A 16,825-nucleotide genomic window follows, 5' to 3' on the forward strand; every position below is an offset into this window, starting at 1 on the left:
TAATCTCAGCGTTCAGAACTGAAATATTTTCCATCCAATACCATCAAAGTAATTCCAGTTTGGGTCATACAGTAACACTATGCACTTGACTCACATAATTTGCCTTAACCCTGAAGAAAATCCCTACTCTAGCAATAACATCACAAGGTTTACCCATTTTTGCCTGCCATTCCCCAATTGTAGGTTGGTAGTGCTAATAGTTACTTGGAAAACTCACTGCCCACACTATTTCAGCTTCTGGACTTGTAGGAGGGAAAACAAGGGAAGTCAAAAACATTTACTGGGAGGAAAAAAAAGAGGTGAAATTGAAGCATGAGAAAAATTTTTAGGTAATTGCATTAAAAAGGAAACTTTTTCTACCCCCAGGAAAATTTGCAACTTCAACTGCCTTTGACAAGCTGCTTAATGTATGTACAATGTCATTGCTAACACCCTGTTTTATCACAAGGACAAGCAGAAAACTTCATGACAACATCCTTGGTTCAAGCATTGGCACCTGTTAAAACACATCATCATTCAAGTGAGGGACTGCAAAGGTGTCTGCATCACCTGCGTAATGACAGGCACCAATAACCACTGGAGTGACCACAGCCTAATCCGTTCTATTATCTCCATCAACTGTGCTCCAGAACATCTGTGTCATCAGAAACATTGCCGCAAAGATGGTTGATATCAAAGCTCTCAAGGACCCCACAGAGATAGCTCTTCTCAGACAGTGCCTCACAGACAGCGCCTCACAGACAGCCTGGCAACTCAGCCCTCAGGAGCCCCAGTGTTCTGAGTTTATGGGCTGCCCCGAAGTTCACTATAATCAACACTTGCAAAGAGACTCTTGGCCAAGATGAACTAGGGCCGGTTTGAGAAGAATGCCTAGTGGATTAAGGAGCTAATTTAATTCCAATCATAAGGCATTTCTGGATTAGATGTTCCACTGTCCCTCGAGGAAAAAGAAACACCTATCCAGGCACCTGAAGGTAGAGGTTCAGCAGAAATCCTGCAATCTGAAGAACACATGGTAGATATAGAGTGAAGGAAGCTCAACAACTCACTGACAGCCATCACGTGCATGGGTTCTTTGGCCCCATCAAGATCTATAGCCCAAACACACATTCCCACACCACTGAGAGCCAAGAATGGGGTGAACTGAACAGCAGGGTCAGTCAACAGCCACTGGAGAGGAACACTGAAGACAACTGAGAGTCTGCCCTTAATAGAACTGCTCTCAACTCCATCCCACAGCAATCAATTTGGTCAAGCCTTGTGGCCACTCCTGACTGACAAGGTGGCCATATCCCATCTAAAAAGCAAGGCCTCAGGATTAGACATTATCCCCATTAAAGTTCTGAAATTTGGTGATGAAGAGCTTTAGCCACAACTGCACAATCTCAATATACAAATGTGAGAAGAGGAGGTGGTGGTCGCAATGGTGACACCTCTGAAGTCACCAGGGGACCTCAGAGGTGTCATCATTATGACCACCTTCAAGAAAGGAGAAAAGTCCAACTGTAGCAGCTACACAGGACTCTTTGCTGTCTGCCATAGGGAAGATCATCACCAGAGTCCTTCTTAACTGCCTCCTCCCAGTGGCAGGACGGCTGCTCCCCAAATTGCAACATGTACTCTGCCCATCTAGAGTCATGGTGGACATTATCTTCCCCACAGAGTAACTCCACAAGAAATACAAGGAGCACCATCAACCACTATACATGACCTTTCCTGACCTTACTAAAGCCTTTGAGTCCATAAATTGAGAGAGATTGTGGAATCTCAAATTCAGCTGCCTGCAGAAATTAGTTACCATTTTATGATTGCTTCATGATGGCATGCAAGCTCCAACTCTAACCAACAGGTCTATAACAGAGTTAACCTTAGCGATGACCAGTGTTGAGCATGATAGTCATTGCTCTAACACTTTTCTCAATCTTTTGTGCCATAATGTTGCACCACACCTCCAACCACCTTTCCACAGAAGTGGAGTTGGCCTTCAGGACTAATGGGAAACTGTCCAACCTGCACTACCTACACTCCAGAACCAAAGTCATCTGAAAGTGGGTAGCCAAGCAGTAGAATGCAAACGACACTTGCATTTGCACATGTCTGTGAATGAATCAACAACGGTGCTCCAAGCAGTTGTCGATTCATTCACAGAAGCATTCAAGAGGATGGGCCTTGCACTCAAAGATCCTCGACCAACTTGACCCAATGCACAACACTGCCCTCCGACAACAAGGGCTCACAGCAAGACCCTGGAAAACAGACCATTGCCTATATTTCAGGATCCACCGCTTGGCAAAGGCAGACATTGATGATTAAATTCACCTCCAGCTTCAAGGCACCAGCAGCCTTTGGTCGATTGAGGAAAGGGTGTATGACGATTTGGCACAAAACTCACGGTCTACCAGGCAGCAATGATCCTAGCCCTTCTATCTGCTTCGGAGACCTGGACTATTGCAGTAGAGATCTCAAGACATTGGAAAAATAACAACAATGCTATTGTTGCAAAATTAATTGGAAGGATAAGTGAAACATCAGTGCCCCCTGCCAGGTCAACCTCCCAAGCACTGAGGTCCTAGTTACACTCAGTCAGCCACATTGGTCACATACCCGACACCAGACTCCTGAAACAGACAGACGATAACAAAATTCTATCATGGAGAAAGATTACTTAGAGGAGACAGAAGAAAAAAAATCAAGGATTTGCTCAAAACCTCCTTAGAAAAAATGCAACATCTCCACTGACCCTTGGGAATCCCTGGCCCATGACTGCTCAAAGAGGAGAAGGCACATTCCAGATGGCATGAGAACTGAGTCCATGAACACACAGAAGCCCAGAATAAGTGGCAAAAAGTAGCACACCAAGCTGGCCACCCCTTTAGCCCATCTGCAGGACAATCCCACATTGATCTCATCAGCTACTTCAGAACCCAAGTTGAAGCAAGTCATCCTCTATCCCAAGAAAAAAAAACACATGTACCTGATTCAGTGTGACAAACTCTGCATCCAAACCCACTAAATCATTGGGCTGGGGCATTTCATTCAACATTAGTGGAATGAAAGTTGCATGGCACTTTCGCTGCTTTCTAGCTAGAGATGCTTCTGCCAGCAAAACACTAGCTTCAATTGGATTCTTTACTGAAAGGAGAGGGGAAAAAAAAGGTTATCGACAAAGCATAAGCATTACAAGCAGGTCAGTGTATGCGCAATGACCATTAGAAGATATTAACAATCGCCCACCTATGTGGGGGAAAATATCCCCAAGTTGCTCACAGGAATTTAAAAAAAAGGCACCACTACCAAATGAGCTAGGTTGAGTTATTCCATACCAAGAATAAAGCAGCAGATTATGCAAACTGTTCAAATTATACCGCTGGTTTAAGTGGTTGGAACACAGTTAACGTAATTTAGCAAAACATTGTAATTATTTATGGCTGTATCATTTTAAATAGATTTTGGTGAATACACAAACAAGAGACAATTTGTTTCAACAGAGAAACCAAACCCATATATTTAGCAACTTACCAGTAAAGACCTGTGGGTTTAAACCTGGTCTGCAAAGCTCAGTATTACCCGAGGATGACAAAGCTTCCCCTTTTTTAAATGGCTATTAGACAGGAGGATGTCTTTGTCATCACAGTTACACAGGTATTATTAGCAAGCAAGCAGTTAACTGCAGCATGCAAAGCATAGTTCCAGCTCTGCTGTGGTGAGGATGGAGTAGATCAATCAGCCTAGTCACCTCCAGTTGGGAATGCATGAATCACAAAGTGTTACCTACTGGTTAAATCATACTTTGAATTCAGATTCCGTCTAGCATAGTACAGAATGCAGGGGATCTTCCAACTTAAATCAAACTGCACAGCTTCACACTGCAAAATAAAACAATACAAATGTTTAAATATACCACAATCTAAACAATTTTCAAAAAATTCTGATCAGAGTCCTGATGCAGGATTTTGACCCGAAATGTCAACAATTCCTTTCCTCCCACAGATACTGCTTGAGCCACTGAGTTTCTCCAGCGGATTGTTTGTTGCTTCAAAAATTTCTTGTTGGTCTCCTAATTAAAAGAACTCCCCACTTTACCTCACTCTGGTATAAGATGAAAGTCATGCAAGCTATTCCATGGGGTTTGTGCTGATGCTGCTCCGTAACCTACTTCTGGGTAATGCCCAACAATGATCCCTCCCCTCACCCCAAACAACCAACAAACAGAGCTTGTTGTTTGTAGAATCAAGGCACAAAACCACATTTCCTTACTCTGACCCACTTCACTAGGATACCTACATCCTGAAATAAAAACAATACTGGAAATTCTCAGCAGGTTAGGCAGCATCCATGGAATGAGAAACAGAGTTAACATTTCAAATTAATGACCCATCATCAGAAAAACGAGAAATAAAACAAAATTTTAAGATGCGGGGAAAGGGGTGCGTGTGGTTGGTGGTGGGTGCGAGGTGCAAAGGAAAAGATAACAAAGAGGTCTGTGATGGGGTGGAAGGCATACAAAGAATTTTCTGCAAGTCTTACAAAGGGGGAAATTATTTGTGGAACAAATGGACGCAGATTTCCGATCAATACTTAGGCCAAGTATGCACATGTAGTACACATTCTAAATTGTTTTGAAAACCAATATAGAATGGTGGTTTAAAAAAAACTCAAAAATGTCAATTACCTTGTCAATTGGTTCTATGAGGAAGTCATTAAACAGATACCATTGTTTATGAGTGACACCCTGAAACACAAAAACATTGCATGAGCTACAGATGTTATATCTACACTTAAGGCAGCAGTTTTTAAACACTACTGCACTACTGAAACCTCACAAATATCACACATTTCCAAAAGACAAATTATGCATTATTTTTCCTTCCATTATTGCATAGACCATCTGTATTACTAACAAAGCAAAATAAATTATATATCAATAAACAGATATCCTCAGTGACGTTGTGCTGCAGACTTGAATCCAGGAACCCAGTTTGAAAGTTATGGTCCAAGGTGCTTTTCAGGTAGTGGTAAAGCCTTTCTCTTGTACCAACTTAGAATTTTTAAAAGTGCAAAAGGTTCACCTAAACTTAGCAGTTGCTATTTGGCAACCTCCCTTGAGCCTGGGTACCCAATAGTGTCTGTTTCAGGGACGACACAATAATTAACTTCCTCCTTCTCAGACAGTCCTTCAGGATCAAAGATGATTTGCTGCCACGCCAGTTCTGTGGATTCTGAGGTGGCTAATGGGTTCTGTGTGATCCCAATGTATGGCCTCGAGGTTCTCAATACCATCCCAAAAGCTCCTTCTCCACTTTGACTGGTTATGAGCCAGAGGTTCCCAGGAGTAAATGAACATGTTGCACTTCAAGAAAGCTTTCAGCATTTTTCTCTGTCCACTGAGGTCAGAATAGAGTGTACAGTTCAGGAGTGTGGAGATGTGAATGATGTGGCCAGCCCAATGTAGCCCACCAGTAATTTAGTCTCAATGATGGGGATGTTGGCCTGAGAGAGACCAATGTTGGCTTGCTTAAGCCTTCCAGTGAATTTGGATGATTTTACAGAGAGAACGTTGGTGGTATTTTACTAGTGTCGCGAGGTGGTAGACCAGGTCTCAGGTAGGAGGGCAGGGATCATTGCTGCCTGGTAGACCATGAGTTTTAACTTGTGTTATTTCAACATGTTTCAATTTCCAGCTCAAAAATGTTTACCACGCTGAAAATGCACTAACCACATTTTAGCAAGTGTTTTTCAATGCCTATATGTTATGGAGAGCCCAGGACAGGATTCTATGGACAAACCCATTGACTGCAATGGTCGCGTCAAGTATAGGGGAGGGAAAAAAATCTATAAATTCCTGGGCTCTGGTCGGGTTCAGATTGGCCATAATCAGGTCAGGTTTTAACTTCTACCCAAGCAGATCATGGGTAGGCACGGTAATGTAGTGGTTAGCGTAATGCTATTACAGCGCCAGTGACCTGGGGTCAATTCCGGCCGCTGTCCAAAGACATACGGGTTAGGAAGTTGTGGGCATGCTATGTTGGCGCTGGAAGTGTGGCAACATTTGCGGGCTGCCCCCAGAACATTCTACGCAAAGATGCATTTCACTGTGTATTTTGATGTACATGTGACTAATAAAGAAATCTCATCTTATCTTACAAATCTTTCTGATCTCTGCTCACTAAAATCTTGCATATAATGGTTCTGAGATTACTTTCAAAGGAGCTTTGGGACTATTTGTACAAGGTCAAATGATAATCTGCCAAGATCCTAAAATGATGCACTTTACATAACTATATTTACTTTGCATTTTGTAAACACAATTTGAACCCAACAAAATATAATTTACTGCAGACCAGTCTATGCTCATTAGATGTGTAGAAAACGTTTGGCTATAGAGAAAATAACTGCAGCAGGAAAGGAAGGTTACCTCAATGACTTCGTTTTCCATTACTCTCAGTGATGATCTTATTAGATTGAGATGCTAGTCAGTAAAAATAAAACTGAAAATCTTTGGTTGCTAGAATTTTAATTTTAAAAAGGTGTTTTGTGGATCATTGGTGGTAGAAGGGAAAGAAAGTATTTGGATGTTTGGAAAATCTTTTGTTAAATTTATGTTTAACAGTATTTGAAATTGGTAAACTCCACCAGACAAACACCTTTTATCAATGTAGAGATTACAGAAATACATATTCAGTTATAACAATAGCAATCCTTGATTATGTTAAATTATAAAAAAAATTGATCTAGTTAATTAAGAAAATTGAGATTTTCAAGTATCAACATTTCTACCCTTCATAATACCACTCCATTGATGCACTAAAATTCTTCAATGTCAAGACATATTTGGACATATACTATACCTCCTTCCGCTGGTGATAAGTTTCCCCAACTTTAATATGAGCCACAAGACTGCCACCTGTCCGAGGATCTAAAATATGGGCCACGGTCACCACCAAATCGTACAAATAGGTGTTCTCCTCATCTTCTAAAGGAGACAGCTACAGAACAGGACCAAAGTAGTAGTAAACAGTCTGCTTAATAACTTCTTTATCACGACCGAGTGATTGGCTTATAGCACTGGAAATATACTGAACAAACACTAAAATGAATACTAATTTGTTGTCTTAAACAAAAAAAACCTTTCTGATGCTATTCAGGCATCGGAAAAAATTCCTATTTAAAAGATTTATGTTGTTAACACAAAATTTCACTGTTAAAAATAAAACTGGAATTTTGGAAACAGCATGCAATTTCCAACACATCTTTAAAATTAATGTTTCCCAGATCTCTTCCCTTTCCTTCCTCAAATGACTCAGTGAATTATTGGGCACTGTCCTAAAATCCCAAGTCTGTAACTCAGAAGGGCTTCCCTCTTCCAATTTGCACAGGTCAACTTTACAACAGCAATCCATCTACTACCTGCATCTGGCTTGGCTTTTCTTTTAAATTGCATTTTAATTTCCTTTAAATCAGTATTAAAATATGATAAAATAGGAATTCCAAAGTTTTCATTTCTTGTATTGTGAATATACACAAATTGATTTCCATTCTGTTTTGTTGCCATCTCCAACTGAAAAGAAAGAACTACATGCAAAATATTCATCATCCAGAGAGACAGAACTCAATCCTTTAACAAACCCTGGAGGGACATCCAGGACAAGTTGCTTCCAAACGAGAACCATAAAATACAAAATTAATGAACATCATTTTTGAAACCGGAATCTGATATAACCAGCCTTTAAGGAGAAAGGGACATGAGGACCAGAATAGAACATTTCAATTCTCCAGCACATCTCAGCAATCCACCTTGTATCAATATAGATACCAGGTTTTTGCCATTTAAGTTTGCAGAGAATTATGCAAAGAAGAGTGCTCCCTCTAGCAACTCTAAACCTTACTACAATGCTTCAGTACTGTTCACGGTTCCTGTGCAAAGGCAAGTTACTTGCACGATTACAGTTAAATGCTGATAGCTTTTCTTAAATTTCATATTAGGTCTAAAAGAGGTGTTAGTGGTCTTGAGGTGCATAAAGGTGGATAAATCCCCGGGGCTTCACCAAGTGTATCCTGGGACGTTGTAAGATGCAAGGGAAGAAATTGTTGTGAACCTGGCAGAGAATTTTGTACCTTCCTTAGCCATAGGTGAGGTACTGGAAGACTGGAAGGTGGCTAATGTTGTGCCTTTATTTAAGAAGGGCTGCAAGGACACGCCAGGGAACTAAAGGTCAGTGAGCCTAACCATCAGTAATGTGGAAGTTATTGGAGGCAATTCTCAGAGACTACATCTATCTGCATTTAGAAAAGCAAGACCTGATTACAGCTGGTCAGCATTGCATGGCAGGGTGGTAAGACCTTGTCTACTTGCAGTTTAGCAAGGCATTTGACGAGGTCCTGCATGGTAGACTGGTCTGGAAGGTTAGATCACATGGGATCCAGGGTGAGCTAGCAAAATGGATACAAAATTGGCTTGGTGGTAGGTGCAAGAGGGTGGTAATGGAAGGATGTTTTTCACACTAGAGGTTTGTGTCCAGTGGTGCGCCACAGGGATTGGTGCTAGATTCCCTGTTGTGTCATATAGATTAACGATGTGGATAAGAACATAGGTGGCATGATTAGCATGTTTGCAGATGACACCAAAAAATGGTGGTTTGGTGGACAGTGAAGAAGGTTGTCGAAGGTTACAACAGGACCTAGATCAACTGGGAAAGCGGGCAAAGGAATGGCTGACAGAATTTAACTTGGAAAAGTACAAACTGATGCATTTTGGGAAGATGAACCAGGCCAGACATACACTGTAAATGACAGATGCCTGGGGAGTATTATAGAACAGAGAGACCTTTGGGTATAAGTGCATAGTCCCTTGAAAGTGGTAGACAGGGTGGTGAAGAAGGCATAAGGCATGCTTGCCTTCATCAGACAGGGCCATTGAGTACAAGAGTTGAGACGTCATGTTACAGCTGTACAAGATATTGATGAGACTGCACCTGGAATGTTGTGTGGGGTTCTGGTCATGATACTATAAGGAGGATGTGAATGAGCTAGAGAGGGCACAGAAAGGTTTTACAAGGACATTGCCAAGACTGAAGGCAATTATAAGGAGGGATTGGGACTGTTTTCCCGGGAGGGTAGGAGGCTGAGGTGTGACCGGATAGAGGTTTATAAAATCAAGGGGCGTAGATAGGGTAGATAGTCACAGTCTTTGTCCCAGGGTAAGGGAGTCTAAAACTGGAGGCCATTGGTTTACGGTGAGAGGGGAAAGATTTAAAGGGGACCCAAGGGGCAGGTCTTCTTGCACACACCCCACCCCCCCCTCCCAAAACACACACACACAAAGGGTGGTGGGTATATGGAACAAGCTGCCAGAGGAAGTGGTAGAGGTGGGTACAATTATGGTTAAAAGACATTTGGACAGGTTAATAGATAGGAAAGGTTTAGAGGGATATGGGCCACATGCGACTAGCTCACCTGCTTGGCATGGGCCTGTTTCTGTGCTGTAAAACTCTATGATTCCAAGTTTACTAATTTATGGGGATAGTGATTATGCAAACATTTCTTTACCCAAAAAAGAATATTAACCAGGACATCAATTGGAAACTTAATAGTCAAGTCAACTTCACATTTCACAGAGTTGTACAGCACTGCAAGAGGCCCTGCTGCTTCTATGCTGACCATCATACCCATCTATACTAATCCCACTTGCCTGCATTAATTTCATTTCCCTTGCTCATTCAAGTGCCTATCCAAATGCCTCCTAAATGTTGTTATTGTTCCTGCCACCACCACCTCCTCTGGCAGCCCATCACAGATACCAACTACTCTGTGTGAAAAATTTAGCTTTGGACACTCCTACTTTGGGAAACAGACACTGGCTATTTACCCTATTTCAAAATGGTCTTTCCTCCTATTTACAGTCCTCAAATGTGCTCTTTTTATTTAAATACAATTTGCAAGAGAAACCAACTCCCTCAAAGAGGTGCATGTTATCTGCTTCCACATCCCTGCTCTGAGCAGCTCATCTTCACGTTCCCACCCCCCCAGCTAAAGAGAGAACCGTTTAGCCCCTACTTTCCAATGCCATAGAAAGATAATAACCTGGCTATCCAATCTTCCTGATTACAGCTCTGCTCATCACCACCCGCATTTCACTTTTGATCACCTCTGATTTTTACCAAAATATTACAAACATCAGAATCAAATCTCTTAAGGGAAGGTTTGAAAAGATACATCAAGGGATTAAATTTTAATTACATACGCCTTCGTTTTCAGTCCAGTTTGTGACTTCTAGCTCCTTGTTTTTAGTCAGCTTCATCTTGATAGAATTTGGCATCCAAATATTTTTCAATTCTTCAATTGATGTATAGAAACTCAGGCCTTCTGCATTACAAAGTGCTTCCCTGATAACAAAAAGTCAAAGCATCCACTGGTAAATGAAGACTTTACATTATTATCACTCAACAAATCAGGATGAAATTGGTCATTTTTTTTCTCTTTTGGTGCAGGATTACTTCAAAGCATTTTTTTTTAATTCTGTGATAGCAGAGTTTATCCAAGGATATGAGTGGGATACAGTAATTAATGTGTGTATTGATGGAAATATCATTACATAAAATCTTTGTGTTTCAACTTGCCAAGTATATAAATACCACATCAGTAAAGGTAGTCATGGCACATTCATTATGATACAAATAGAACTGGCAAGTTCACATAATGAATAATTAACAAAATAACTCATGTTTCTTTTATTGTGAAAGAGAAGCTTTATTGGGGGGGGGGGGGGGGGGAATAAGAAAAAGAGAATGTTGAAACTTTGCATAGGACAACAAAAGAAATGGGCAGTTTTATCCAAAACCTCATTTTGATATAGCTTTGTGGGATTCCTCTGCTAACTGTGGAAGTTGCTGGCTAGCTTTAATCAGAAGTTGTAAAACTCCCAGTCTTGTACAAAATTTCTGTCTTGCTTGGTTCAAAAGGCATCATCTACTCTGAAACCATGAATACCAACTGATGAAAAACACAATGATGCTGGAGGAACTGAGCAGGCCAGGCAGCATCCGTGGAGTAAAGCCGGCGGTCAACGTTTTGGGTCAGGACCCTCTTTCAGGACTGAATATAGGAAAAGGGGAAGCCCAATATATAGGAGGGAAAAGCAGAGCAGTGATGGGTGGATAAAAGAGGGGAGGCGGGGTGGGCACACGGTGGTGATAGGTAGATGCAGGTAAGAGACAGTGATGGGCAGGTGCAGGGGAGTAGGGGAGAGTAGATCCACCAGGGGATGGGTCAAAGGTAAGGAGAGAAAAACAAAGGGGTTAGAGGAAAAAAGAGATAGGCTAGGAAAGGGAAGAAAAGAAAAGAAGAGGTATGGTTGGGGGGGGGGGAGGGGTTTGGAGGGATGTGGGGATTACTTAAAGTGGGAGAATTCAATGTTCATGCTGTTAGGCTGCAAGGTTCCAAGACAGAAAATGAGGTGCCGTTCCTCCAGTTTGCACCAACTGATGTCTGCTGCTGCACTTGAAATCTTCAGATAATTAAAATCAAATCATACAAGGCTGTTATCACGTTGCTCCACATTTCACAAACACTGTTTACTAGAATTCTCCTTAGTGATCTCATTTCTTTGATAAATTTCCATTTACTGTTTACACTAAAGGTTCAAAGCCTTCACATTAACACGTTTATATGGTTAAACAATCTCTACTTAAGACCGATTTGCAGAAAAAAAAGAGGGTTGCCTGGAATGGAGGGCTGTGGTTATAAGAGACTGGATAGGCTGAGTTTATTCTCACTGGAACGTAGGAGGCTGAGGGGTGACCTTAGAGGTTTATAAAATTATGAGGGGCATGACAGAACAGACGGTCAAAACCTTTTTCCCAGGGCAGGAAAGTCTAGAACTAGAGGACATAGGTTTAAGGTGAGAAGAGAGAGATTTAAAGGAGATCCAAGGCACAAGTCCTTGCTCACCCGCCACCCCCTCCCAACCCCACATAGAGGGTGCTGAATATCTGGAACAAGCTGCCAGAGAAGGTGATGAAGGTGATGGAGGCAGGTTAAATTACAATGTTTAAAAGGTGTTTGGACAGACACTTCGATAGAAGAGGCACAGAGGTCTAACGCAGGTAGATAAGGATCAAGATCAGCATGGACAAAAGGGCCTGTTTCTGTGCTGTACCATTCTGTGAGGGTGGCTGGTGGCATAAGTTAGAGAACTCATCAACCAATGACAAGGGTGAGGTGGAGAAGGGGTTTGGCACATATCACTTCCCATTGATAGGACCATTTATTTGAATTATTAAACTAATTGGAATGGAGGCAATGATGTCAGACCATAGGAGTACAAATTAGTAGTTCAAAACGCTTCCAGAAGTGGAAAGTACACTACCCAGTTATCTTTGATTCACAAGCACAAACATCTACCCTTGGGTATCAGTCTTTTAATATTAACCCACTTTGTAAGCAGTGTTTTGTTTTGAGGTTTGGGTGGAAAATCTTGTTCCTTGTGACCATGTGTTGGGGACAACACATTATTCTTGATCAGAACACCAAGGGAAGACAGTTATTGAATAAAACCTCCTGAATTGAGTTTATCTCTCATGCCGACAGAAAATACTTTGTAAAATTCCTACCATTCTGTTGGATTATTTTCTTTCATTTTTATTGCTTCCAAATCTTCCTTCCTCATTTTATTGCGCAATTCATACTGTGACAAAGATAAAATACATTACTGCTGGAATATTCTTAAGCTGCCAGTTGAATTCGAATAGCCCCCATCTCCATTCTTTTCTTAATCATGAAGGTGCCAACTCATGTACAGTAGCTAACATTTCATTATTCATGTAACCAAGTCAGATGATTGGGTATAGAAAGCCATACAGCCAAACTCTAGCCTATTCTCACTAAACAGTCACCTACAAACTATTGCCAAGAAGGACACTAGAGTGAAGTTCAAGCCCATCCTCACCTTACAATGCCTTCATATTCACTTTCTGGGGCCCCTGACTGATACTAGGATAGAAAGCAAAGACAAACAGTAAAGCCCCTACTGCTATCCCAGCTACAAAGCTAATGCATTAAATCTAACATTTTCCTCATCAATACAATTCAATAGTACACCCTGTAGCAACAAACTTCAGGAAAAAATATATTGGTCTTGAAAGGGAACACTGCCCAGACTCTCAAATGGTGTTGAAGTACTAATTAATCTTGTATTTCCAGAGTGTAAGGCTCATCTCTGCTATTGAAATTAGCTTAAAATCACTGCACCACATTTCATCAATCAGGCAAACTGCTCTTAAGCATCTCCCAATACTACTTCACCAAGCCACTATAGCAGAGATCTAAAGTTATAACCACCAACTTTCTCTTCAATCAGGGAATCACTTATTTCAGAGAATAATCTTATTTCTGCACCAAACAAGTTATTTATTTATTCCAGAATCTTCTTGAAAGAGCGAACACTTCCTATTTTCCAAATGGGATGCAACCCCTGAAAATAGTTCTGGCAGATTTATATAGGATGCATATTTGAAATAACAATCAAATCCTCTGTACAGACCTCTGCTTGGCATTTCCAAAATTCAGCTTCCTTTGTGCTATTGACTTCACAGTTAATAACAAGAACATCAGGTAAGCATCGAATATTCCTGGTTTGAACCTGGAGAAAAACCACAATGTCCAGTCAACACTGGAAACTCAAGAGTCAATGTATGGCACATTTTGATAGAGTGCCACAAGATGGCAATACAGTGATACGAAAGTTACCAATACTCACTCAGCTCAAAGACTAAAAACAGTTGTCAAAGACTCCAATCTACTATTTCAGGGCACTACTATTGAACCAGCAGCCTTGATTTGAGACACTTCTGGAAGAATTTAATTATTATTTTCTGTAGAATGGCCATATGGCCCTGTTACATTCAAATCCAAAATATATTCTCAGGTGCCATGACAAAATGCACTCCAATGTAATCAATTAAGGAATTCAAGGGAAAAGGATCCATATATTTAATTTATTCCCCCCACCCCTGCCCCCACACACAAACACACACACACAGTGCACAGCTTTCTTTTTGCAGTAAGATTCCTATTTAAATGCACCAAAAGTTTTGCATTGGCTACATAAATAGAATGTCAACAGTCCTAGTAATATTTCAATTAGTAATGCAACCACATTTTCACCAGCATTAGAACTGTTAAAATGGGGCTCAAGCTCAACAGCTTTTCCAAAGGAATGCATCTCCTAGAACACAATAACCTCTCAGTACTAGTTTTGAAGTAGCAGATGATCCTACAGGCTGGATCACTGCATTTAGTAAGCTTTTAGGAAAAAAAAAACAGAATTAAGGAAAATTTTTAAGTTTGCTGGAGACAAGTTGTCCCAAGACCATTCTGAAGTGACAGCCCTGCTCACAGGTACTTAAAAAAATTTAATGATTGAAAGTTTAACCATACTTTGGCAACCTGCCAATCAAAAGAACAGGTTATGGAAGATAAGGACAACAATACAACAGGTGCTGCAGAGGACAACCTGGCAGGAAATCTTTAACTATCTCCAGTCAGATTGTGCTGAACTGCAGACATTAATGAAAGGTAATTTTTGATTCTTGTTTGATACTTTACTAGATTAGACAGCTCAAGGCACCAGTACAAGTCAAAGATTTGAACTCCTTAAGTTCTTAGAAATTAGCTCCTGACCTAAGGCTGCTTCTTTCCAATCATCCCAATGTGCAAAGTCATGGTGTCATTCTGGCTTTCTACATAGCTGCTAATAGATATACCAAGACTTTATTGGCAAAATATTTGCATCCCTTGCTCCTTCCCTAGCCCAAGTATACAAACCGTGGGCTGGTACTTCTCACAATTTTCACACCAGGCCTGGGTGTTCTGTTCAAGGCAAATACTTCTCTTCAGCACTTCAGCAAATTCATACTGTCGAATAGCTTTGTCTAAAGCAAAAAGAGGCACTTCTTTAGTACATAAAGAGCATTTTTGACAATCAAGTTCACAGAATAAATACAAAGCACACAAATTTCTTTTCACACGTCAGTTCCTGCCCATTTACAAATTTGGTCACATTCCAACAAAAATAATTGTTTCTGTTGGTCAAAACCTCATTTTGAACAGTTACAATTTTCAGCTACATAAAATAGGGAACAAGTTCTGTTCCTCAAATTACGTGATTAGCATTTTTAAAGTTATTGTTGGTAGGTTTTCTGGATGGGTCTTTCAGAATTGGTTACTTTCGTAAGATTATCATAGTGTCTCTGACAGTTTGATTCAGATGTTCTGTACCTCTTCTGATTTACTGCTGTTTCAGTTTAAGCCAAACCTAAGGGTAATGGAGTAAGTATTGAAATAAAGACTGATAGGGAGTGCTCACTGTACCTGATGAGTAATACATTACAAGCAGATTACCATTTAGGAAGACAAGACGACATGTAACCTTCATGTAAAACAAAGTTAGAAAATAGAGAACTGGACCAGGGTGCAGAAATGCAAGTCAAACATTGTTACTTTCATGTAGTATAGATTTTTCATAATAAGCAGCAAAACATGTGGCAATTTGGGAAAGAGATAGATTTGGTTCCAATCTCGGAGTTTTCTTTGCAGTACAGACTGAAAGGCACAAAGCTTGAATATCACTAGTTGGACAATGAGATCACTATGCGACAAGTTTACAGACAGCGTTTTCAATTTAAGTACGAACACAGGAATTTATGAATGGTAAAAGCTGACAAAGTACATATAAACATTTTTTTAAAATTTCTTTCTTGACATTCAAAGCATTTTGAGATCAATGCATTTCATGGGCTACTGTCACTTACCTGAATTGACACTTACCTCTTAAAAAAAGAAATAAAAAACGATGTAATGCCACAGGAAACAGATGGTTAATTAATGTTGAAATTTCACACAAAATTCATATGTTAAGAGTTTAAAATTATCCTGGTGAAATGGTGCAATGGTAAAGGCAAAACAAAACATTTTTCCATGCATTACTCACCAGCAGTATTTATATCAGGGTATTGCAAGGTAAAAAGCAGGCTCGAAGAAACTCGAACAGTTTCCTTCCCACAACGGCAAGTGCTACAGTTCTCAACTTCACAACCAAACAGCTTCCCTATCACAGATTCACCAGAGGATCCAAATGTACTGAAGTTAAAGGGAAAACAGTTCATGAGGGTGTTGCATTTATATAGTATATTATGATCAACATGATACAAACAGAGCATGAATTTTGGTGTATGAAGGACAAGGGGGCATCATAAACCACTGAGTCTTTTCTCCATCCCCTGCAGGAATGGGGCTGAGATCTAGAATGCAGTGGTGTGAAGGGTGAAGACAGAAGCAAAACCACATAAAAATATCTTCCTTTGGTGCTGAGGTACAGTGTTATCTACAGCGTTACCTACAGCAGTCAAAAACTGGCACCATTTATCATAGTTTATTACAAGTGGATAGCTGATATTATCTATCATTAAAGAATAATTTTTCAGAAATGGCTGCTCTGTGACATAAGAATTGTGAAGATACCAATGAGGGATTCCCCTCAAGTGCATAAAATTCCCATTGCACAATGCCCACGCTTTGAATACAAATGAATCGGCTTCAGTCTATCTTACAATAGCAATGTCTCACCTCCCCATGACACTCCGATAGGCTTGTGGACCTTCCTGCTCCTGTGTCTCCTGGTGTAGCTGTGTCAATATGAACCGATTCCAGCTCTGTACAAGTCGGCCCAGATTCACCTTCCCAGTCGCTTCATCTGAATCTGCCAAGATCAACCCCAGAGCTGATGCCTCTGGAATAGTTCGGAAAGCTCGAAGAAAATTGCTGGCCTATT

The 16,825-nt window shown here is 40.6% G+C and overlaps 1 protein-coding gene across 3 annotated transcripts in view; it reads right to left on the reverse strand.

The window, feature by feature from the left end:
• The window catches only part of pan2 (poly(A) specific ribonuclease subunit PAN2), a 90,668-nt gene that overhangs the window by 43,101 nt on the left and 30,742 nt on the right, over positions 1 to 16,825 (reverse strand). For all 3 annotated transcript variants that reach the window (XM_052009677.1, XM_052009676.1, XM_052009678.1), the window contains exons 13-22: positions 16,621 to 16,820; positions 15,986 to 16,134; positions 14,821 to 14,927; positions 13,538 to 13,636; positions 12,609 to 12,682; positions 10,241 to 10,382; positions 6,849 to 6,986; positions 4,673 to 4,732; positions 3,776 to 3,866; positions 2,975 to 3,132 (exon numbers count right to left, since the gene is read on the reverse strand). In XM_052009677.1, coding sequence (XP_051865637.1) covers positions 2,975 to 3,132; positions 3,776 to 3,866; positions 4,673 to 4,732; positions 6,849 to 6,986; positions 10,241 to 10,382; positions 12,609 to 12,682; positions 13,538 to 13,636; positions 14,821 to 14,927; positions 15,986 to 16,134; positions 16,621 to 16,820 — 1,218 coding nt within the window. The remainder of the gene's footprint in view (positions 1 to 2,974; positions 3,133 to 3,775; positions 3,867 to 4,672; positions 4,733 to 6,848; positions 6,987 to 10,240; positions 10,383 to 12,608; positions 12,683 to 13,537; positions 13,637 to 14,820; positions 14,928 to 15,985; positions 16,135 to 16,620; positions 16,821 to 16,825) is intronic.

The sequence above is a fragment of the Pristis pectinata genome, chromosome X, assembly GCF_009764475.1.
Source record: "Pristis pectinata isolate sPriPec2 chromosome X, sPriPec2.1.pri, whole genome shotgun sequence".
In the NCBI taxonomy this organism is placed as follows: Eukaryota; Metazoa; Chordata; class Chondrichthyes; order Rhinopristiformes; family Pristidae; genus Pristis; species Pristis pectinata.